Source organism: Hypanus sabinus, chromosome 20, assembly GCF_030144855.1.
Source record: "Hypanus sabinus isolate sHypSab1 chromosome 20, sHypSab1.hap1, whole genome shotgun sequence".
NCBI classification, from domain to species: Eukaryota; Metazoa; Chordata; class Chondrichthyes; order Myliobatiformes; family Dasyatidae; genus Hypanus; species Hypanus sabinus.
The window spans coordinates 3,551,253-3,574,527 of record NC_082725.1 but is presented as its reverse complement, the minus strand read 5'-3'; the positions used below and the strand labels follow the sequence as shown (position 1 = coordinate 3,574,527).

The 23,275-nt window shown below is 42.0% G+C and overlaps 1 protein-coding gene across 6 annotated transcripts in view; it reads left to right on the top strand.

Moving 5' to 3' along the window:
* Positions 1–23,275, top strand: part of LOC132378234 (zinc finger protein 385D-like) — a 452,746-nt gene that overhangs the window by 280,928 nt on the left and 148,543 nt on the right. For 4 of the 6 annotated variants that reach the window (XM_059944963.1, XM_059944962.1, XM_059944964.1 and 1 more), the window contains one exon: positions 2,289–2,399. The exons of the other annotated variants lie outside the window; for them this stretch is intronic. In XM_059944963.1, the coding sequence (XP_059800946.1) occupies positions 2,289–2,399 (111 nt within the window). The remainder of the gene's footprint in view (positions 1–2,288; positions 2,400–23,275) is intronic. 6 annotated transcript variants of the gene reach the window in all.

Here is a 23,275-nt window from a genome sequence, read left to right as displayed (position 1 = left end):
CTCCCCGTGTCTGTGTGGGCCTCCTCTGGTTGCTCCAGTTTCCTCCATAGCCCAAGGATGTGGCGGTCGGTGGGTTAATTGGCCTGAGATAAGGCTCGGGTTAAATTGGGTTGCTGGGTGGCATGCCTCAAAGGGCTAAAGGGGCCTGTTCTGTGCTGTAACTCAATAACAATAACATGATGGCTTGACAAGAGATGCTGCAGATGTTGGCAACCCAAAGAAATCCTCCTTCAGTTTGTGTCTGTTACTCTGTATTCTCAGTGGCTCTGAAATTTTGTGTGTTTGCCATTATAAAATGATGGGGTAATAGATTGAAGGGGTGGGGGGAGGGTAACTGGAATATATTCACAATGTAAACAGCATTTTAATAAGTGGTTTACAGTGCGGTGCAGTGACGGGGCAATAGATTGAAGGGGTGGGGGAGGCTAACTGGAATATATTGGAAATGTAAGCAGCGTTGTAGAAACGGTTTACAGTGCAGTGTAGTGACAGAGCGACAGCTGAGAACAATGAATGTTGGAGAACTCAGACGCTCCACAGAAGTCACACACAAACCACTGGAGAAATTCACTGAATCAAAGTAAAATTCATTGTCCAAGTACATATACGTTACCACATACAACCTTCAGATTCAATGTCTTGTGGGCATTTACAGGAAAATAAAGAAATACAATGACATTTATGAAAAACTACCCATAAAAATTACAGCTGAGAATATGTATATTGGGTAGTTTTGTGAGTTGCCTGCAAAATATCACCATATATCATCAGCAGCATCTTAATAAGTGAGGCATCATCTAAGGGGGGAAATACTCATTGGAATTGAAATGGACAAGGGCAGACAGCTGGTATGAAAGGGTGAGGTAGGGGCTGGAACAGGTGCTAAGGTAAGGGAAAACAGGATGAGGGGAAGGGAGTTTGGGATTGGGGGATGTAAAGGAAAACAGAGGAAAGTGGTTCCAGAAACTGGTGAAGCTGATTATCATGCTGCTATCTTGAAGATTACCAAGATGGAATATTCCATCTTCCAGTAATTTCTCCTCTCTGTTCTCCCTTATTCCTGTGGCCTGTTTTCCTTTTTCTTTCCCCTCTATCACATCCCCCATGACCTACCCTTCTCTTTCATCTTCCTCCCCTGGTGTCCCTCCTGCTTCCTTTTGTCCAATGTTCTGCTCTCCTCTCCTGTCAGATTCTTTCTTCTCCAGCCCTTTACCTTTTCCACCTGTGACCTCCCAGCTTCTCATGTTATTCCCTATTTCAACACTCCCCAACTCACCCACTTTCCCCATCACCAGCCAATTCCTCCTCCTTCCCTTCTCCCCCAACCATCTTGTTCTGGTTTCTGCCCCCTTCCTTTCTTGTTCCAATTAAGGATCTCTACCTGAAATGTCAACTGTTATCCTCTTCCATAGACACTGCCTGACCTGCTGAGTTCCTCCAGTATTTTGTGTGTATTGGATTCCGATTTCCAGCATCTGCAGAATCTCTAGGGTCGAAGCTTGTATACTATTACTTTTTGAATCCACTGCTTTCCCAGTACTAATTTCTTCTCCAGCACAAATCCTAAAGCACCCAGATAAACATTCTGTCACCTAGGCTCTGGTTAAGTGTAGGTAAATATTTAATATTCACATACTGAATAAGCAAATCATCTGCAAGTTCAAATGATTCTTATTTATCCATTTATGCAATAACCTCAGGTCATTATATCTGAATGCTGACATTAATTAACCAGCTCTTTACAGGTTCCTCCCAGGCTGGCTGAGGTTAACGATAAAGAATTTCTCAACAAACATTCAGAAATTAATTTTAAAAAAGAACAATGCGGCAGAGAAGCTTTCCTAACCTTTGACCGTTTTTAAAGCTTTTATAACATCATTCAGGCATTCCCTGAAGATTTAAAAGACTTCTTGGAGCCAAGAATATCAGACACACGTGAACTAGAATAGACATCACATCAAGACTGTTGATACAACAGGCCAATGCAGAGCACAGTCACCTCTTATGTTTTCTTAAGGAAAGGCTCTTGGAAGGCAGCAGACTCTTTCTTGGAGAGAGGGACTGAAGAACGAGGAGCCAATGGGCAGGTTACACTAGTGGAATCCTTAAAGGAAATCACTAGTCCCTTCACAGAGTCAGGTTTTGTTTTACGTGAGGGAAAAGTTCTAGAAAGTCCAAGGAAAGGGGAAGAGAGACTTGCAGAAACAATACACAGCATTTAGTAAGCCTGACTGTGACCTTTGAAGGCGATAAAGAAATCTAATTGAATTTCTCGTCCTTTTTCACAGATGGACCCAGTTCAGAAAGCAGTGATAAATCACACGTTTGGGGTTCCTCCTCCTCCACGAAGAAAACAAGTCATTTCATGCAACATCTGCCAACTAAGATTTAATTCTGATGTGAGTGTACAAGGCACAAAGATGTATTTGAGCCCTTAGTTGCAATGTATTTACTTCTACACAAAATGCAAAGGTAGACATTAGATGGTGCTGACACTGAAATGACAGCTGGGGCTCCCTTATTCTAGGATCTTCAGGCCTGGTTTGGTGCGATAGAACCCAGAGCGGCCAACTGGTTATTTTCTGTTTAATCCCTCTGGCATCTTAACAGAGCTGTTAATTTATTTAATTTACAAAATATCTGTGCTAAAATAATAGGGGAGGCACGTTAAAATCCTCAAGTGGTGTGAATTTAGATCTTGAAGACAATCTTGGGATGTTGTCTATGCCAGTTATTTTAGAGACAAGGAATCATTTGACCTGTACAGTAGCTTCTTTTTACTGTGACTGAGTGGCAGTTCTGATTTGTTCCATCTGGCTGCTGTAGAAGCTATTCTTGAATAAAGGGATGGGTGGGGGGCTGCCACTGTGCTTCCATTTGTGATAGCAAGATAGGCTTATCCCAATTGTATAACTTGTACCAATGCAAATCTTTTCAAAGTCACGGTAAAATTTATTTTCAAAGTACATTCATGTTGCCATATACTACCCTGAGATTCAATTTTTGCAGGTAAAGAAACATAATTGAATTTATGAAAAACTATACATTACGAAGACTGACAAATAACCAATGTGCAAAAGAAAACAAACTATGCAAATAAAAATACCGAGAAGATAAAACATAACAAAATAAGACTGAGAAAACTACACTGGGGCATAATTATAAGCTGCTTGGAGCATATTATAGTTCAAAACTTCAAAGTACATATATGTCACCATATACAAACCTGATGTTCATTTTCTTGCAGGCATACTTAGTAACTCCATAGTAGAATAATAACCATAATAAAATCAATTAAAGACCACATGTACTTGAGTGTTCAGCCAGCATGCCGAAGACAACAAACAGTGCAAATACAACAAAAGAAATAATGAAAATAAATCAGTGAACAATAAATATCCAGAACATGAGATGAAGAGTCCTAGAAAGGGAGTCCTTTGTGGGAACAGTTCAGTGGTAGGGTAAGTGAAGGTGAGTGAAGTTTTCCCCTTTGGGGGGATGCCACAGGTAGTTTTTTCACACAGAGATTGGTGGGTGTGTACAATGAGGTGTCAAGTTGGTGATAGGGGCAGGTACATTAGGGACATTTAAAAGACTCTTAGATAGGCAGATAGATGATGGAAAAATTGAAGGGGTACTAGGACTACATGGGAGGGAATGGTTAGACTGATCTTGGAGTAGGTTAAACGGTTGCCACAACATCATGGGCCAAAGGGCTTATACTGTCCTGTAATGTTCTGTGTTCTACAAACATGAGTTGTAAAGAGTCTTTGAAAGTGAGTCTATGTGTTGTTCAGAGCTGTGGTCTCTTTAATCTAACCTTTTAAATCTAATACCAGTCTCAGCTAGAAGTTGAGGTCATGGAGGCTGATATGTTGAAGTTGTCAGAGTAATATAAAGACTCTTCAAGTAATCAGTTGTTGTAGAAGCGTTCATTTTCTCAGGAGGCAATGTCTTGACAACAAACACATTTAATGGGGGTTGGGGGGGAGAATGAACCAGTAATAAACCAGCCATGTGCTATTAACATCAAAGAGATGTCATGTATAAATGACAGGGATGAAGTTTGATGTGTTTAATATAACTACGTTAGTTATTTAGATTGTAGATCAGGCTTATGATGTGCTACAGATTCAAGACATTCAAACAATCAGTTGTTACAAATACTTCTGAATTCAAAGTTCAAACTTTAATGTAAATTTATTATCAAAGTACATATGTGTCGCCACATACAACCCTGAGATTCATTTTCTTGTGGGCGTACTCAACAAATAGAATAATAACCATAACAGAGTCAATGGAAGGGAACGCCAACTTGGGTGTTCAACCAGAGTGCCCAAGACAACAAACTGTGCAAACACAAAAAGAAAGAAAGAAAATTATAAATAAATAAGCAATAAATATCGAGAGCATGAGATAAAGAGTCCTTCAAAGAGAGTTTATGAGGTTTTTATGGTCGAAGATAGCATAGAAGGCATTAAGCTCATGTGGAAGCAAAGCCATTTTGTCACCTAGTGTGTGTCACTTGTACTAGATGATCGCATTCAAACCTTGCCACAGCTGTTGAGCTTCATTCCCAGTTGCAACTTTACATGTGGGTTGGCTTTCTGGAGATCATACCTGGAGCTCTTGTAGTTTGCTTGGTTGCCAGATCCAGCCCTCAGCAGATTGCAGATCTCGTGGTTCATCCATGGCTTCTGGTTGGGGAAGACTGAATGATTTTGTGGGGACACACTGGTCTATGACTCTTTATATAAAATCTGTGACAGCCATGGTGTATTCTGATGTGCTTTAATTTTCAACTGTGTGGCATGATCGTGTAGTAGTTAGCACATTGCTTTACAGCTGTCTGTAGGTTATTATCATGACTGCGTGGGTTTCCTCCCACATTCCAACAACGTACGGGTTAGGGTTCATAGGTCATGAGCATGCTCTGTTGGTGCCAGAAGGTTGTGAAGGCAGTTCAGCATTGAGGTGAGTGAAATTATCCTCACTGGTTCAAGGGCCTGATGGTTGTTGGATACTAACTGTTCCTGAATGAGGTAGTGTGGGACCTATGGCTCGTGTACCACCTACCCAATGATAGTAGCAGGGTCATATGGTATGGTAACACTGTTATGCATTGCATAACACTATAAAAATGCCAGTTCAATTACCATTGCTGTTTGTGAGGAGTGTTCATGTTCTCCCAGTGAACCTGTGGATTTCCATTGGGTGCTCTAGTTTCCTCCCACATTCCAAAGACGTATAGGTTAGTAAGTTAGTTGTTCACCTGGCTGTACCTTGGCGGCATGAGCTTGTTGTCCAGAAGGTCCTGTATCGCTAAGTAATAAAAGCAGCAACTCATTTTCATACGGATGACATCATTATGTGGGTAAAATCTCCCGTGGTGATTTGCAGGACAGCTGAAGAGTTTACAGTCACGGGGATTGCTTGCAGTGCAATCAGTGGTTTGTTCAAGGGGCTCAGGTACACCCAAACAAAGAAACATTACACTATCTGAACATAACCATGAGACACAGAGCAGAATTAAGCTATTCAGCCCAAGCTATTCCACCATCCCATCACAGCTGATTAATTATTCCTCTCAACCCCATTCTCCTGCCTTCTCCCCGACCCTTTGATGCACTGATTAATCAAGAAACCAGCAACCACCATTTTAAATATACCCAATGACCAGGCCTCTACAGTCGCCCATGGCAATGAATTCCACAGATTCACAACCTATTGGCTAAAGAAATTTCTTCTCATCTCTGTTCTGAGGCTGTGCCCTCTGGCCCTAGACTCCTGCACTATAGGAAATATCTCCATACCCATAACTCTGAGCCTGTCAATATTCAATACGTTTCAGTGAGATCCCCCATCATTCTTTTAAATTTCAGTGAGTACAGGCCCAGCACAATCAGATGCTCCTCACATGTTAACCCTTTCATTCCTGGAATTATTCTTATGAACTTCCTCTGCATCCTTTCCAGTGCCAGCACATCTTTTTTTTGATAAGAGGCCCAAAACTGCTCACAGTACTCCTAGTGCGGTCTGACCAATGTCTTATTAAGCTTCAGCATTACACCCTTGTTTGCATGTTCTATTCCTTTTGAAATGAATACTAACATTGCACCTACCTTCCTTACCACCATCTCACCTCTCCTAATGAACTCCTTTTTATGCAGCCCTTTATCTCTTCCACCTATCACATCCCAGCTTCTTACTTCAACCCCCTCCCTCACCCATCTATCTTTCCCTCTTACCTGGTTTCACCTATCACCTGCCAGCTTCTAATCCTCCCCTCCCCTCTTTCACCTTCTCCCTTCCCTTCCAGTCCCATTGAAGGGTCTCAGCCCAAAACGTTGATTGCTTATTCCCCTCCATAGATGCTGCCTGACCTGCTGAGTTCCTCCAGCATTTTGCGTGTGTTTCTCTGGATTTCCAGCATCTGTCTTGTATTTATAGCAACGGTAGCAGATAGTGGACAGAATAAGATACTTAGTGGAGGTCAGGGTGGGGATAATCTCAGCTGCACTCAGAAAACTTCAACTCCTTGGTACCTACATTTTTCATGGGCCTTCCACATTTTTCTGATTTTAATTCAATGTGTGGCACTATAAATAAGATTTAGGTCTGCAGTGCTTCTCCCAAATCACACTTGTAGTTGTGATTACTTCCTGCAGGCATTTACAGGAAAAGAAAGAAACACAATAGAATTTATGAAAAACTATACGTAAACAAAGACTGACAAACAACCAAAGTGCAAAAGCAGACAAATTTTTCAAATAAATAAATAATACTGAGAACATGAGTTGTAGAGAGTCTCTGAAAGTGAGCCTGTAGGTTGTGGGATGAATTCAGAGTTGGGAGAAATGTGGGACAACTTTCCGAACGTGGGAGGAAGTTGGAGCACCCAAAGGGAACACACAGAGTCATGGGGAGAACATACAGACTCCTTACAGACAGTGGAAGGAAACTCAGAGCAAAACCTTCATCATGGCCAGACGGGATGTACGGTAGAAACCCACAACAAGGAGCACAGCAGGCATGTGCGTTTGGGTTACCCGGAGAAACTGATGGTAGCAGAGCACTGCATTCACAATGGCTGTAGGATTGACTTAGATGGCACAAAACTATTGTGTAACGCCAATGGCTTTTGGGACTGTCTGGTAAAGGAAGCCATTGAAATAAAACTAGAGGAAAAGAATTTTAACAAAGACGAAGGTCTTGCTCGAAGTATGAACTGGAATTTAGTTGCAAGCAAGGTGGGAGAGCAGAAACCTGATTGGATGAGGACTAACCAATCAGGAGAGATGGACTATGGAGGTGGGGGTATAAATACCAATGGGCTAGATATGCCCGAACATCACTCCTGATGAAGATGGCAGAGTTTGTCATCAAAACATCAGTCATAATCGATATCTGTATCCGGCTGGAAGCCTGAAAAGTGTTTATTTGTCATATATGCTGGGAAAGCACTAGATCCTTTTTGATTCCCTGGGCTTACAAATCTTTCTACTTATTAATAGATCAGCTACTAGTGTGCTAGGTGATTGCTTCCATCTAGTCTGCGAGCATTCTTGAACTAAACAACTTAGCCAGCATTGTCTGTTTTGAAATAAGCCAAATTAATTAACCCATTGTCTTACACTGCACCTCATGAGAGGCCAGTCCAGGTGCTGTGAGCTGGCATCCTGTGTTTTCAAAGCTGTCCTTTCAAATTCACGCTGATTATCACTTATAATTTACATTGAAAAACTGAAGACTGGCTCCCTTTTATGACAAGAAGCTAAATAAAGAATATTGGTTGGGAGTTCAACTTATTCAAAACAGCTGTTTTGGCACCCACTGTATTTTGGAAGCTGAGCTTGGCAAAAATGAAGAGGCCCCCTGACCTGGAAGTGAATATCCATCATGACATCTGCATCTCTCACAAGTGCAGAATTGCTTAGCCAGCAGTTGATGGACATGTATTAGCCCAATCAGCGGAAAGCCTGGGAGAGCAAACCCTGTGGTATGAAGAGTGCCTGACTTAGTGTAGAATCAGATGTATTTTCTGAGAGCAATTTGATCTCAGGAGTGTGCTGCTTATAATTTTTCCTTCATTTTAAGACATTAATAAATATTTATCAGGATTGATTTGCAGAGCTGGGAACTTTTCAAATGCAAATGTTTTTAAAGATTAGCTTTAATTGTTACATGCACATCGAAACATACTGTGAAATGAGTTGTTTTGAATCAACAATCAGCACAGTCCAAGGAGCAACCAGCAATTGTCACCTCACTTCCAGCACCAACATAGCCTCCTCACAACTCACTAACCCTAACACATACGTGGGATGTGGGAGGAAACTGGGGGACAAACAGGAAGCCCACATAGTCCTGGGGAAAATAGCCAAATGCCTTTTGACAGCAGTGAGATTGAATTCCAATCGCTGCCACTGTAATAGTGTTATACTAACTGTTACACTACTGGGGCACCCTGCACTAATGTTAATCCTGCACTACTGAGACTTGCTTTGTTTATGAACACAGAACCATGCACGTGGACTTCATTGAAACTGAGTGCATACTGAAAGGGCTAACAGAAGTGTACATGGAGAGAATGTTTCCTGTAGTGTGGGAGTCTAGAACCAGAGGCCAAAGCCCTTTACAGCAGAGATGAGAATGAATTTCTTTGGCCAGATGGTGGTGAATCTGTGGAATTCATTGCCAGAGACAGCTGTGGAGCCAAGTCATTGGGTATATCTAAACAGAGATTAATAAGTTCTTGAGTAGTAAGGAGATTAAAGGGAGAAGGCAGGAGAGGGTTAATAAATCAGCCATGATGGAATGGCAGTGCAGACCTGACAGGCTGAATGGCCTATGAAATTCTGCCCTGTGGAGTTCAGCAACTATACTCAGCCCCGTCAGATTACAGACAGTACTGGCCCTCTGGCCCCCAGTGTGACGTTGACCTTTCAGGTGATGGAATGGCAGAGCAGATTTGATGAGTCAAATGGCCTAATTCTGCTCTTATGGTCTGAACACTAATGGTTAGTACAATAATGTTCCAAAGGTCACATTAAGTTGCCATTTCCCCTTAAAAAACCATGGGAAACATCCCCCATATACATATATAGTTAACTACAGACTGACATTTGCATGGAGAAACAAACATCGTACAATTATGTCATTGGTAACAGGGAGATATTCTTAAGTTCATCGGAACATAAACATGCTTACTGCTTTAATCACGTTCACCAAAAACTGCCCCGTGGGCTAAAGGTAATATTTCCCCAGTATCCATTCCAAAGGCATATCACTTCCAAATATCATTTCTGCAAATAAACTTCACACATACTTATCTTACAGTCTATAGTATGATTGTCATCTTAACTATGCATAACCACAACATTCATCGAGTAACACATTTTCCTGAACATTAACAGTAACATTAAACTGAACGCAGGCTAATGGCACTTTGAACTATTTGCAGTTATATCATATTTCATTGTATCACTAAATACCAGACATCTAATTTCCTTACTTTATATTCTCGTGTATCTGCTCTCAATCGATTTTCTATTTAGAATCTTTTCTCTTTCCTGCTGATCCTCCTGAGATTCGAAGTTCACCACCTTTCATCTTTCTACTATTAGTATCATCAGGCAGGAGGTTCAGGAGCCAGAAGACACACACTCGATGTTTCAGGAACAGCTTCTTGCCCATCACCATCAGATTTCTGAATGGACAATGAATCCATGTGCACTACCTCACTGTATATTTTTTTCTTTTTTTGCTCTCTTTTTGCAGTACTTATTTTAATTTAGTTCAAATTGTGATTCTGATTCTGGTATGTGTACAGTACTGAGCGAAAGTCTTGGGCACATACATACATACATACATACAGCTAGGATGCCTAAGTTTTGTACAGTACGATATTTGTCAGTGTGGAGACTAAGTTTCTAAATCTGGCAGGATTTTGGGAATGATGAGGGTGGAGTGCCATGTGAGAGGTGTGGGACAAGTGGCAGAGAAGAAGTGCCAAGGCGGGGAATGACACTGATACAGATGTGCCCAGCCCTGAGACACCAGGAAAGGTCACCGTCACTTGATTCCAAACAATGATTTATTGATCATTACAGAATGTCTCTCTAGTGTTTCCCACTCCCGTTCCTCTCCCTTCCCCTTTTCCCAACAATGATTCCCCTCTCCCTGCCCTCTTCCCACTCTCAGTCCACAATAGAGACCGTGGAGGGCATTCTGACAGGCTATATCACTCTCTGGTATTGGTGGGGTGGGGGGTGGCTACTGCAACCCTGCTGATCCTCCTGAGATTCGAAGATCGCCACCTTTCACCTTTCTACCACTGGTATCATCAAGTTCAGGATGGGCTTGCTTCTCTGCCCTGCAAACTGTGCGACAATGAACTCTTTGTTACAATTGTCACATGCCGCCTGCTGGTTAATCCTACTAAAGACGAGGGCAGCCAGAATGAAGAATGGGAAATGAGAGGAGGGGGGGAAGGATGAGATATTACTAGAAGCTGAAGAACTCACTGTTGATGCCCTCAAGTTGTAGGCTAACCAGGCAAAATATGACTGCGTTTGGCTTCCTTGTGGCAGTAAATGAGGCCATGGATTGACAGGTCAGAATGGGAATGGAAAGCTGAATTGAAATGATTTCCGGCATCTGCAGAATCTCTTGTGTAAACAAGTAGCAGAAATGATTGGGTCTGGACATTCTCCTGGGGAGCTCCTGCAATGATGTCAATGGATTGTCTTGTTTGGGTTCCAAGAACCACAGCCATTTCCAGACAACATCTATGGAGGGGAATAAACAGTCGACATTTTGGGCAGAGACCTTTCGTTGGGATGTCATTCATTATGATGAAGGGTCTTGGCCTGAATCATCGAATGTTCATTCCGCTACATAGATTTTGCTTGACCTGCTGAGTTCCTCTAAAATTTTGTGTGTGTTGCTCAGCATTTCCCGAATCTCTTGTGTTTAGAACCATCTTTGTTTGGATTTCTGCACCCATTTTCCCGTCACTGCTCATTTGCTTCAGGTTCAGCAGTAATGCACCAGCCATACTTTGTCAACTGTTGCCCGGATACCTGGAACTCAGTTCAGTGGCCTCTTGCTCAGACTAATAGACGCCTGTGCTGAGCTCTGTTGCCAAGTTGTTCTTTATTTTTTAAATTATTTCTCTTCTTTTCCACATTGCTTGTTTGTCTATCTTTGTTTATTTTTAAATTTAATTGTATTTCTTTATTTCCTTGTGAATGCCTGTAAGAAAATGAATCCCATGGTGCTATGTGATGACATGTAGATACCTGTTATAATAATAAAATGAATCCCAAATCCCATGGTAACATATACTGGATGTACTTTGATAAGAAATTTTACTTTGACTTACTTTGACTTTAAAAACAAATACCAGACATCGATGATCTGGTTATCGGTGAGTAATTGTTGTTTAGTGTCACTATTGGTCAGTTACTTTTCTCAAAGAAACCAGGGTGATAATTAGCTGGATTTTGCCTTCTTTCCGTAAGACCGTAAGATATAGGAGCAATATTAGGCGATTCGACCTATCGAGTTTGCCCTGCTATTCCATCACAGCTACTTTATTCCCCTCAACTCCATTCTCCAGTCTTCTCCCTGTAACCTTTGACATACTTACTAATCAAGAACCTAACAGCCTCCACTTTGAAAATACTCAATGACGTGGTCTCCACAGCCGTCCATGGCAATGATTCAACACCCTCTGGTTAAAGAAGTTGCTCCTCATTTCTGTTTTAAAGGGATGTCTTTTTATTCCTATGCTATCTGGTCCTAGTCTCCACCATTATAGGAAACACATCCACTCTCCCTAGATCTTTCAATATTCAGTAAGTTTCAATGAGATCCTCCCTTGTCCTTCTAAACTCCAGTGAGTACAGTCCCAGAGGCATCAGATGCTCCCCTTTCATGCCAGGGCTCATTCTTGTGAAACTCCTCTGGACCCTATCCAATGCCTGCACGTCCTTGGAGATGCCGTCCTTTGGACAAGACATAGCTGTGCAACTTTCCACACTGGTTTCCTTGAACTGTTAAGCTTTAGAACACCTGCGTTTGATTTTCTGTGCTTCTCTGGAGTGAAGTTGCAGTTGAATCGCTTGGCAGTAATTGATTCCTAAATCCCAGTGATTGGAAACAAAACAGAAGGTGGGCAGGTCATTAATCCAGTGGTATTGTGATTGTCTGGCAAATCAGATAATGAAATGAGATCAGGTCTCGCAAGGGATTATGCTATCCGATATCTCAAATATTTCTGATAAATCCATTGTGTGCCCAAGGAAAACTCAAAACAATGATAATCCTTAGAGCAACATTTAAAACAACAGAATCTGAAACATTGAATCTTATCTATTATAAGCCCTCCGGGGAGTGATTTTGAAAACCTTTAAAACAGACTTCATTACAGTTAATCGTACATGAATGAGGTTTAAGGAGATCAATATTTAATGGGGGAAGGAGACTGATCTTACTTTGCAGTCTAACATTGATCAGAGTTTACAGGAAATGTTTAATTAAGTCAGCAAGAACTTAGATGGAGAAGAGAATGTTTGGGTATTAAGTTTGTGTGTTTGATTTTGTCTGCTTGTGGGTAAACACGGAATGTCAGGCTTATTTATCTTGGAGGGGATGTGGATCTAATTTCTGTAATGCTCTTCGTTACGGAGGACAAGGGGCGGCACAGTAGTGTAGCAGCTACGGAGTACCAGTAGTCATCGATTGTGGTTTGACTCCCATCATTGTCTGTGTGGGTTTTCTCCATATGCTTTGGTTTCTTCCCTCATCCTAAAGACATACAGTATGGGTGAGGGTTACTGAGTCGTGGGCATGCTATGTTGGCACCAGAAGTATGGTGATACTTGTAGGCTGCCCTCCAGCACCACCATCGGAATGTGGTTGTCATTGATGCATTTCACCGTATCCTTCGATGTACTGTATATGTGACAAATAAAGCTAATTTTTTACAAATTTCATTTTTAAAATAGTATATTTACATTTTGATTAATGTATTTCGGTGGAATCTTTGCTCTGTTATGTAGAGATCAAACCAATTTATTACATGGCATAAAACAGGATTTCTGGTGTTTGGGTTTATAATTGAAACTTAGACAATAATTCCTGGCGTTACTGGATGCAGTTGCTCACATCACATGGAAAGATCCATCCGGTTTCTCATTTTGTACTTTTTCTTATTTATTTACGGTTCTGCGTGGAACAGGCCTTACTGGTCCCAGTGAGCTGCACCCCTGTAACCCACCGACTGACCACTAGCCTGGTCACAGGATAATTTACAACGACCTACTAACCAGTACGGCTTTCGACTGTGGGAAGAAACCCTGACGATTACAGGCTGTAAGAGTGCCGTGCTAATCACTACACTACCATAGTGCCCAGTTTGGTTTATGAATGCTGAAAGTAGATTTCATTCTTTGATGAATAAACCACCAGATTGAGTTTCCTGCTGGATTCCTGAACACAGGACGGGATGTAGTTATAATCTCTAAACAATTGTAATTGTGGCAAGTAACTCTGAATCCTGGGAATGTCCTTTTCTTTCCTCCTCCTTTTAGCCTCAAAGTACAACCTTTGGGCAGGCCAGGCCTTACATTGGTCATTAGAAGCACATTATTGAGCCTCGCTGACTTGCAAAGTGCCTTGGTGTGTGTCCCAGTAGATGTAAAGCCAACAATGACAGTATCCCTAGTTGTCTCAGTTCCTCCATCTCCATGCAAGGGAGATAGGTCCAAACTGACACCTTTACAACCCACTGACTCCCACCATCACCCCAGCTATTGTCTTCCCACCCTGTCACTTGTAAGGATGCAATTTCTTTCTCTCTCTACCTCTGTCTCAGCTGCAAAGTAATTTGTTTGTGGTCCTACAGCTTTCTGAACAGCAGAGTTAAAAGGTTGGACATCCATTAGATACTGATGCCAGTATTATATCTACCATGCCTTCTTTCACGTCCACAGGTTGTCTGAATGAAAAATTTTGATGACATTTTGAGAAAGAGAAATGGTGGCAATGTATTAAAGTGAATTTAGATTCAGTGGCTACCTTACTGCTTACCTTCAGTAAAGTGGCCACTGAGTGTGTGCTGGTCTTCTGCTACTGTAGCCCATCCACTTCGATGTTCAACATGTGCATTCAGAGATGCTGTGCTGTGCTCTGCTGTTGTAATGTGTGGTTATTTCAGTTGCTGTCACCTTCAAGCCAGACTGGCTGTTTTCCTCTGACTTCTCTTGTTAACAAAGCATTTTCACCCACAGAACTACCGCTCACTGAATTTTGTTTTGTTTTTTGCATCATTCTCTGTCAACTCTAGAACTGTTGCATGTGAAACTCCCGGGAGATCAGCAGTTTCTAAGATACTCAAACTACCCCATCTGGCACCAACAATCTTTCCAAGTCCATTATATCACAGCCTAGGGGAACTTCTATCCTCGGAGAACATTTTCAACATGCAGTTGGGTTCTTAGGTTAGTGGAATGTATTAGTTTAAACTAAAACATTGCTCCTTGTAATGCTGATCAGTTCTTCCCCAATTCATCATGCTCCATGAGAGGGAAAAAAGGTGTGCTGAAAGTGGCAGATGGAATTCAATGCAGACTAGTGGGATGTGTTGTACTTTGAGTTGACAAACCGGGTAGGTCTTACACGGTCAAATTCACTTTGATCAGATCTTTTCCCCATTCTGAGCCACAACTGAACCTGTTGATCACGTCTGCTTTTCTTATGCATTGACTTGCTGCCACATGATTGGCTGATTCGATATTTGTATTCTTGAGCAGGTGTACAGGAGTACCTGATAAAATGGCCACTGAGTATATGGTGACTAGTCAATAAAAGGGACTTCATAGAAATGCATTCATTCACAGAACTGTGAGGCAGAAAAGCTGGAAAAAAGAAGTTGAGAGGGGAACTGAGGGGAACGGTAAAAGAGCAAGTTACACATGAAGAGAGATGGAGGCACTGGGACTACTTTTGAATTGTTCTTGTGTCAACATGAGTATAATGTCAGTGTCTATGCTGTAATAAACCTGCACTGTGAATGACAGATTACTGACTCTTCATGTTTAGGGGAAGCTGAATAATCACTTTTCTCTTTGGAGTAACGGCACACTTTAGCTGGGATTTTTCCAATACCTCAACAATTCATTTTAAATATTAGTAACAGATGTTCCAAGCTTTTAATCTTCGTTCTCAAGGGCTGAACAGTTCCAAGTCCACTATATCACAGCTTCAGGTGCTTTCTATCCTTGGAAAACATTTCCAATATGTGGTTGGGTTCTTGGATTACTGGAATATATTAGTTCAAACTAAAACATTGCTCCTTGTCATGCAGATCTCAATTCTTCCCCAATTCATCATGCTCCATGAGAGGGGAAAAAGGTGTGCTGAAAGTGGCAGATGGAATTCAATGCAGACAAGTAGGATGCGTTGCACTTTGAGTTGACAAACCGGGGTAGTCCTTATACGGGTGGTGGTAGAACAGGGAAACTGGAAATACAGATGTGTGACTTACTGAAAGTGACATCACAGGTAAATGGGGTCATAAAGAGACCTTTTGGCACACTGGCCTTCATAGAACAGGTATTGAGTACAGGAGATGGGATGTTATGTTGGAGTTGGTGACATTGACATTGGTGAGGCCTCTTTTGGAGTAGTGTGTCCATTTCTGGTCACAGAACTGTAAGAATTAGAGGAAAGATACCAATAAGGTTAAAAGATTTTGCTGGGACCTGAGGTTAGGACTTTATTCCCTGAAGTGTAGTAAGGGGAGATTTGATAGAGGTATACAGAATGATGGTGGCACATGGCCAGGTGGTTAGGGAGTTCAACTAACGACCTGAAGGTCGTGAGTTCAAGGCCAGCCGAGGCAGCCTGTGTGTCCTTGAGCAAGGCACAATGCTTCAGTCTACCCAGCTGACAAATGGGTACCGGCAAAAAATGCTGGGAGTCAACCTTGCGATAGACTGGCGTCCTTTCCGGGGGTGAGTCGCGTACTCTCAGTCACCTCACGCCACAGAAACCGGCATAAGCACTGGCCTGATGAGCCACAAAGGCTCGGGACAGGACTTTGATACAAAATGATGAAGGGCATAGATGGGGCAAACACAAGCAGGCTTTTTCCACTGAGGTTGGATGAGACTGGAACTACAGGACATGGGTTAAGGGTGAAAGTTGAAATACTTAAGGGGAACCTGAAGGGAACTTCTTCACTCAGAGGGTGGTGAGAGTATGGAATTATCTGCCAGTGGAAGAGGTGGATGTGGGTTTGATTTTAGCATTTAAGAGGAATTTGAATAGTTAGATGGATGGGAGGGGTATGTTTCAGGTGCAGGTCTATGGGACCAGGCAGGTTAATAGTTCAGCAGAAACTCTGTCAGCTGAAGGGCCTGTTTCTGTGCTGTAGTGTTCTATGACTGTGACTCCTTTGTATTATTACAAATTTGAAATATGATTTTTAATGAACATATGAACTTTCATAAACACAAGAGGTTCTGCAGATGCTGGAAACCCAGAGCAGCACACACAAGATGCTGGAGGATCTCAGCTGGTCAGGCAGCGTCTATGGCAAGGAATAAAGAGTCGATATTTCAGAGAGAAACTCTTTAGCAGGCTTCTTCCTCTGAGGTTGGGTGAGTTCCAGAACTAGAGACAATGGGGTGAGAGGGGAACGTGAGGGAGAACTTCACCCTTCATCAGGGTGAAAGGTCTCAGTCTGAAACATCAAAACTCTAATCCTTTGATGCTTCCACACCTGCTGAGCTGCTTCAGCATTTTCTGTAAGAACTCTCAAGTAACTTTACATTAAATGTGAGTATCAGTTTTATTTAATGAGAAGTTTGAAATGGCAGATTCTGTGACGTGATATCGTGAGGAATGGATGAAGCTGAAGTTGGATGGGGTAATGTATCATCAAGTGGGTGCCATGGTAACATAACGGTTAGTGCAACACTATTGCAGCTCAGAGCATTCTGGAGTTCAGAGTTCAATTCTGGCATCCACTGTGAGGAAGATTGTATGGTCTTCCTGTGTGTGCATGGGATGGCTTCCCTCCCACTGTGCAAAAACATTCCAATCGGTAGGTGAATTGGTTATTGTAAATGATCCTGCAATTAAGCTGGGGTTAAATTGTGGTGTGGCATGGCTCAATCGGTCGAGGGGCCTGTTCTGCGTTGTATCTCCAAATAAAACATTTTAAAAACTCATAAAAAATAAAGTCTTCAATGCTCTTCACTCCCTTTGAGGAGATCAGTTTGCCGTTAAATTCTGATGCTGTGAACTAATTTGCCTCCAGGAATTCTCTGTATGCCACAGCAGTTAGTGGTTATTCTCAGTGTTCAGCTAACATCTAATATCCTGGAGACAGTCCAAAGAAAGCAACTGCTTCTGCATTCTTACACATGTGAAGTCCCTGTACAACATTCCTTCAGCTCTCGAACTCGAGGTTAAATCCAGTCGAGGCAGCTGGCGAGAAATCTCTCCGTCCCCTTAAAGAAGCTTTTATCTGAATCAGAGATTCAGCATGGTAACAGGTTCTTCCATCCCAACAAGCCCACGTGACTCAGTTACTCCCGTGTGACTAATTAACAGACTCAGCGGTTCATCTTTGGAATGTGGGAGCACCAGGAGGTACACCATGCAGTCATGTGGAAATTGTACAGACCAGGCAGCAGCAGGATTGAACCTTGGTTTCTGGGGCTGGACTTGCCTTCTGCTAACCACTACACCATCGCTCTGACTCGGTTATAATCAGATTTATTGTCACTGACATATATTGTAAACCTCGTTTGTGTGCACACATCCATTGGTTTCACGCGGATCAGTGTGACGAGTATATTAATGCACAGGTAGATCATGTCAGAAGGCAACACGTGGATCAGTCAAATTTCAAAGTAAATTTATTATCAAAGTACGTATTTGTCACCATGTACTACACCAAGAAGTAATATTAGTACAGTATTTAAACTTATTACAAGTATTTTTCTTATTAGTACAACTTCTTCCCCACTGCTCAGATTTCTGAATGGACAATGAGTCCATGAACGCTACCTCACCAATTATTTTGATCTCTTTTTGCACTACTTATTCATTTATGTTATATACATATTTCTTATTTTATGGTATATTTCACATATTACACAGAAATGCTGCCACAAAACAACAAATTTCATGACATATAAGACCATAAGATATAGGAGCAAAATTAGACTGTTCGACCCATCGAGTCTGCTCCACCATTTCATCATGGCTGATTTATTTTCCCTTTCAGCCCCGATCTCCTGCCTTTCTCCCTGTATCCCTTCATGCCCTGACTGATCAAGAATCTATCAACCTCTCCCTTAAGTACACCCAATGACTTGGCCTCCAAAGCCGCCTCTGGCAACGAATTCCACGGGTTCACCACCCTCTGGCTAAAGAAATTCCTTATCATGTTCGTTTCTAAAAGGATGCCTCTCTTTTCTGAGGCTGTGTCTTCTGGTCTTAAACTGCCCCACTCCTCTCCACACCCACATCCGTTGAGGCCTTTCAGCGTTTGATAGGTTTCAATAAGAGTAATAATAAGCCGGATTCTGATATTACCCTGAGATTCATTTGCTTGCAGGCATTCTCAGTGGAACAAAGAAATACAACAGAATCAATGAAAAACTACACACAAAGACTGACAAACAACCAATAGGAAAAAAAGGAAAAACAGCGTAAATACAAAAAAAAGAGTAACTGAATAGTATTGAGAACACGAGGTGTAGACTCCCTGAAGGTGAGTCTGTAGGGTGTGGAATCAGTTCAATGCTGAGGTGAGTGAAGTTAATGCACGACAGTTCTGGAGCCAGATGGCTGAAGAGTAGTAACTGTTCCTGAACCTGGTGATGTGGGACCTCAGGCTCCTGTACCTTCTTCTTGATGGTAGCAGCGAGGAGAGCGTGGCCTGGCTGGTGGATGCTGCTTTCCTGCGACAACACTCCATGTAAGTGTGCTCAATGGTGCTACTTGGAAGGCAACTTTTTTACACAAGTGGCAGCATCTATGTGAAATCACCCACTGGAGTAAGTGGTTGAAGCATGTACAATAGCAGCTTTTAAAAGATAATGAGACAGACACATTTATAAGAAAGGAAATGTTTTGAATATTATGGGCCAAACACTGACAAATGCGTCTAGTTTGTATAGGCATCTGGTCAGCAGACCAGGCAGGCCGTAGGGCCTGTTTCTATGCTGTATCACTCTATTAATTTGCTGCTTTATTTTTACTTTACAATATTTTTGAGATATCTTCACTTCACTGAAAGCACCTAAGTGGAATCTTCCCCTTCTGCAGCCACAGCTACAATGAGGAGGGTCAATGTTTGAATGGTCGGGCTGTCAAGGTGACTGTGTCAGGCTCATTCTAGACTCAAGGTTGAGATAATTGCAGTAAATCATGTTTTGGTGTCTCTCCGTGCTTCTACACCACATTCTCGCTTCTCAGATTCTAGCAGACAGATGAGAATTTAAAATCTCAGTATTGATTAATCAGGGGTAAGTTCAAGTTGACAAGCAAAATTTAATGGATGAACTTGGCTCCAGGCAGTCCTTCCTGGTGAGGTGACACTTCACCTGTGAGTTTGTCAGGGTCATCTATTTATCAGGTACTCCTGCTATGTCCTTGTCTGTACTGGTGAGACCTGATGTAAACTGGGGGACTGACTGCTTTATCAAGCACCTCTGCTCTGTCCACTGCAAAAGGCAAGCTCTCCTAGTGGTTACCCATTACAATGCGACTTCTCATTCCCATTCTGCCATGTTGCTCCATGCCTTCTACTACTGCCACAAAGAGGATGGAGGAGCGGCACCTTATTATCGGTTTGGGCAGCTTCCAAGCTGATGGCATACAGTATACATGGATTTCTCTAACTTCCTGTAATTTCACCCTCTTCCTCCTCTCTTTTTCCATTCCCCAATTTGGCTGTCCTCTCAACCTTTCTCATCTCACCTGCTCATCACGCCAATCTGGTCTCCCTCCTCCTTCCCTTTCTCCCATGGCCTGCTCTCCCCTCCTAACAGATTCCTTCCTTTTCAGACTTTTACCTCTTCCGCCTATCATCTCCCAGCTTCTTACATCAACCCACCCTCCCCCTCACCAGTGACTGTCCATTCCCCTCCTCAGATGAAGAGCCTCAGCCTGAAATTCCAACCGTCCATTTCCCTCCAGAGATGCGGTCTGACCTGTTGAGTTCCTCCAGCATTTCTGTGTGTTGCTCAGTTCCATTGTGGAACTGAATTCTTGTGCATTTCTTTTTATTCATGACACATTGACCTTCTTCCAGCAGCGTGTACCAATCTGCTCTTTGTGTTACTCGAACCAACAGTGTCAAATGTGAAAATCTAATTACAATGGAACTGTGCCCCAGGCTGTTGGAGAGGAAATTGCCTTCCGATACTCCACCACTATCTTCTCCCACTGAGAATGTTGGAACTAGCTTCTAATGAAATCATTTTTAAAATATTGACCCACTGCACTGATTGTAATGTGTTTCTTTTAGTTCACGCACTCAATATTTTGTAAACAGCATGTTCCCCTCCTCCACCAGAATTCTGAATGGACAATGAACCCGTAAACACTATCTCACTATTTTTTCTCACTTTTTGCACTACTGCCTTAAAATAATTTATTTCTTCTTTTAGCTTATAGTATATTTTATGTCCTGCACTGTACAGCTGCCTTAAAACAACCAATTTCACAACATATGTCAGTGATACTAAACCTGATTCTGATTTTGAAATTATATTTTATTACAAACCCTGCTGGTATTTTGTTGAAAACTTGATTCCGGTTCTGGTTCTGATTTGAAGGCATACTTCATGGTGATATCATAATTTGAAGTTGTGCACATTTGTTTCTTCATCTGAATAAAACAAAAAATGTTACTGGTAATATTTAGAGTAATGGAATTATAGAACACTACGGTCTACGTGAAAGCACACACCATCTTCCGAACATCGCTCGTAACCCATCTCAAACAAACGGGTCTCCTGCTGGGTCATCCCCAGCGTCTTCTCTCTCCATGGCCCACCAAACAGACACGGATGGAATCCCGGACGCCGCCATTCAGCTGATTATTTACGTAGCAGACTTTCCCCCCAAGCCATCGGACTACCAACCTACTACCCTCTGCTGGGCCTATTGTCTTGTTTATTATTTATTGTAACGCCTGCACTGTTCTGTGTACTTTATGCAGTCCTAGGTAGGTCTGTAGTCTAGTGTAGTTTTTGTGTTGGTTTACATAGTTCAGTGTAGTTTTTGTATTGTTCACGTAGCACCATGGTCCTGAAAAACGTTGTCTCATTTTTACTGTGTACTGTACCAGCAGTTATGGTCAAAATAACAATAAGAAGTGACTTGACTTGATTTGACTTGAGTTGAACAAAAGCTCCAAGACCAACCTTAGTGTTCTTTGCCATAAAAACCTCCTCTCAGTTCTACCATTCTAATTGGATGGCAAACATTCCTCATCATCCCTTATTTTCAATAACAGAACAGACTGCTCTGACGGTACTGCTAAATGAAATACCTGCAGCATAGCAGTAAAGATGTGAACCAGGGCATTACAATAAATAAATAAACAATACTGAAACATAAGTTGTGGAGTCCTTGAAAGTGAGACCATAGGTTGTGGAATCAGTTCAGAGTTGAGGTGAGTGAAGTTATTGACACTGGTTCAATATCCTGATAATTCAAAGGTTGCAATCGTAAATGTCGCTATCGTAACCTAATCCACCATTCCTGCTGGCAGGTTATTCCATACTCTCACCACCCTCTGAGTGAAGAAAATCCCCTTAGTGTTCTATTTAAACATTTCACCTTCCATCCTTAACCCATGAACTTTAGTTCTACTCTCACCCAATCTTGGTGGAAAAAGTCTGCCTTCATCAACTTTGTTTTGTGTGACAGAAAATAAGTGAATGATAGGCAGCCCAGTTAACGTTCACTGTTTAAACCATTTCAGATTGAGTGCAGTCAGCACCGACATTTCTTCTGCCTCTGCTCGTGGCTGGAGTTCTGTTCATTTCAGCCCTGAAGCGGGTGGCAATCTTTTAAATTTTCACTCAGCATAATGGACATGGGATATCGGAAAGGAGTGAACACTTTGATAGCTGCACTTGTTTTGTCAATAACAAAAACTCCACCATTTCCTGTGGTGTTTGCTTGTATATAATTAAAGATCCTTAAAATATCTGAACACAGTTTGCAGGTGTTCTAAAATGTAGTCTGTCTTCAGAGTACAGCCCTTTTCAAATGTAGCATTAAAAACAAAACTGTCCAGGCTTGTTAAGTGTGTGTCGAATAGAACTAGTATAAATAACACCCATGCTTAAGACATAGGAGCAGGATTAGGCCATTCAACCCATCCAGTCTGCTCTGGCTTTCCATCATGGCTGAGCAACATACACGATGCCAGAGGAACTCAGTCAGTCAGGCAGCATCTGTGGAGAGGAATAAATGGTCAAAATTACCAGCCGAGATCTTTCATCAGGACTGACTCTCAACCCCATTCCCTGCCTTTTCCTGTATTTATCAACCTCTGCTTTAAATATACCCAATGCCTTGGCCTCTCCACAACCCTCTGTGGCAAGGAATTCCAGATTCACCACCCTCTGGCTAAAGAATTTCTTCCTCATCTCTTGTCTAAAGAGACGTCCCTCTATTCTGAGGATGAGCCCTTTTGCACTACTGGAGATACTTTCTCTATGTCAGCTCTATCTAGGCCTTTCAATATTTGTTAGGGCAATGCATTATGCATAAAGCAAATATAGTGATGTTCATAAACACAAGAAAGTCTGCAGATGCTGGAAATCCAGAGCGATGTACACAAAATGCTGAAGGAACTCAGCAGGTCAGGCAGCGTCTATGGAACTGAATAGATAGTTGATGTTTCGGGCCAAGACCCTTCTTCAGGCCTCATAGTTAATACATAACAAGAACATCGGTTTCCCTAGCTGCCATCAGTGAGGCACTTGTGTATTAGCAGCTAGGAACCCACTGTTCCCTTCTGCTCAACCTTCAGATAAGCCTTATTCTGTTTATATCATATCATTTCTGAAATGGTATAATTGAAAAGTTATTTTTGTTTTAATAGTCTTTATCAACAGCATGAAAATGCAATCTTACCCATTACTCCCTTCTTCCCACTGTGATGAGTCAGTGAGTCATGGCATAATGTGGGAGGTGGGAGAATAATGTGGCAGAGCTTCCGTTGGCA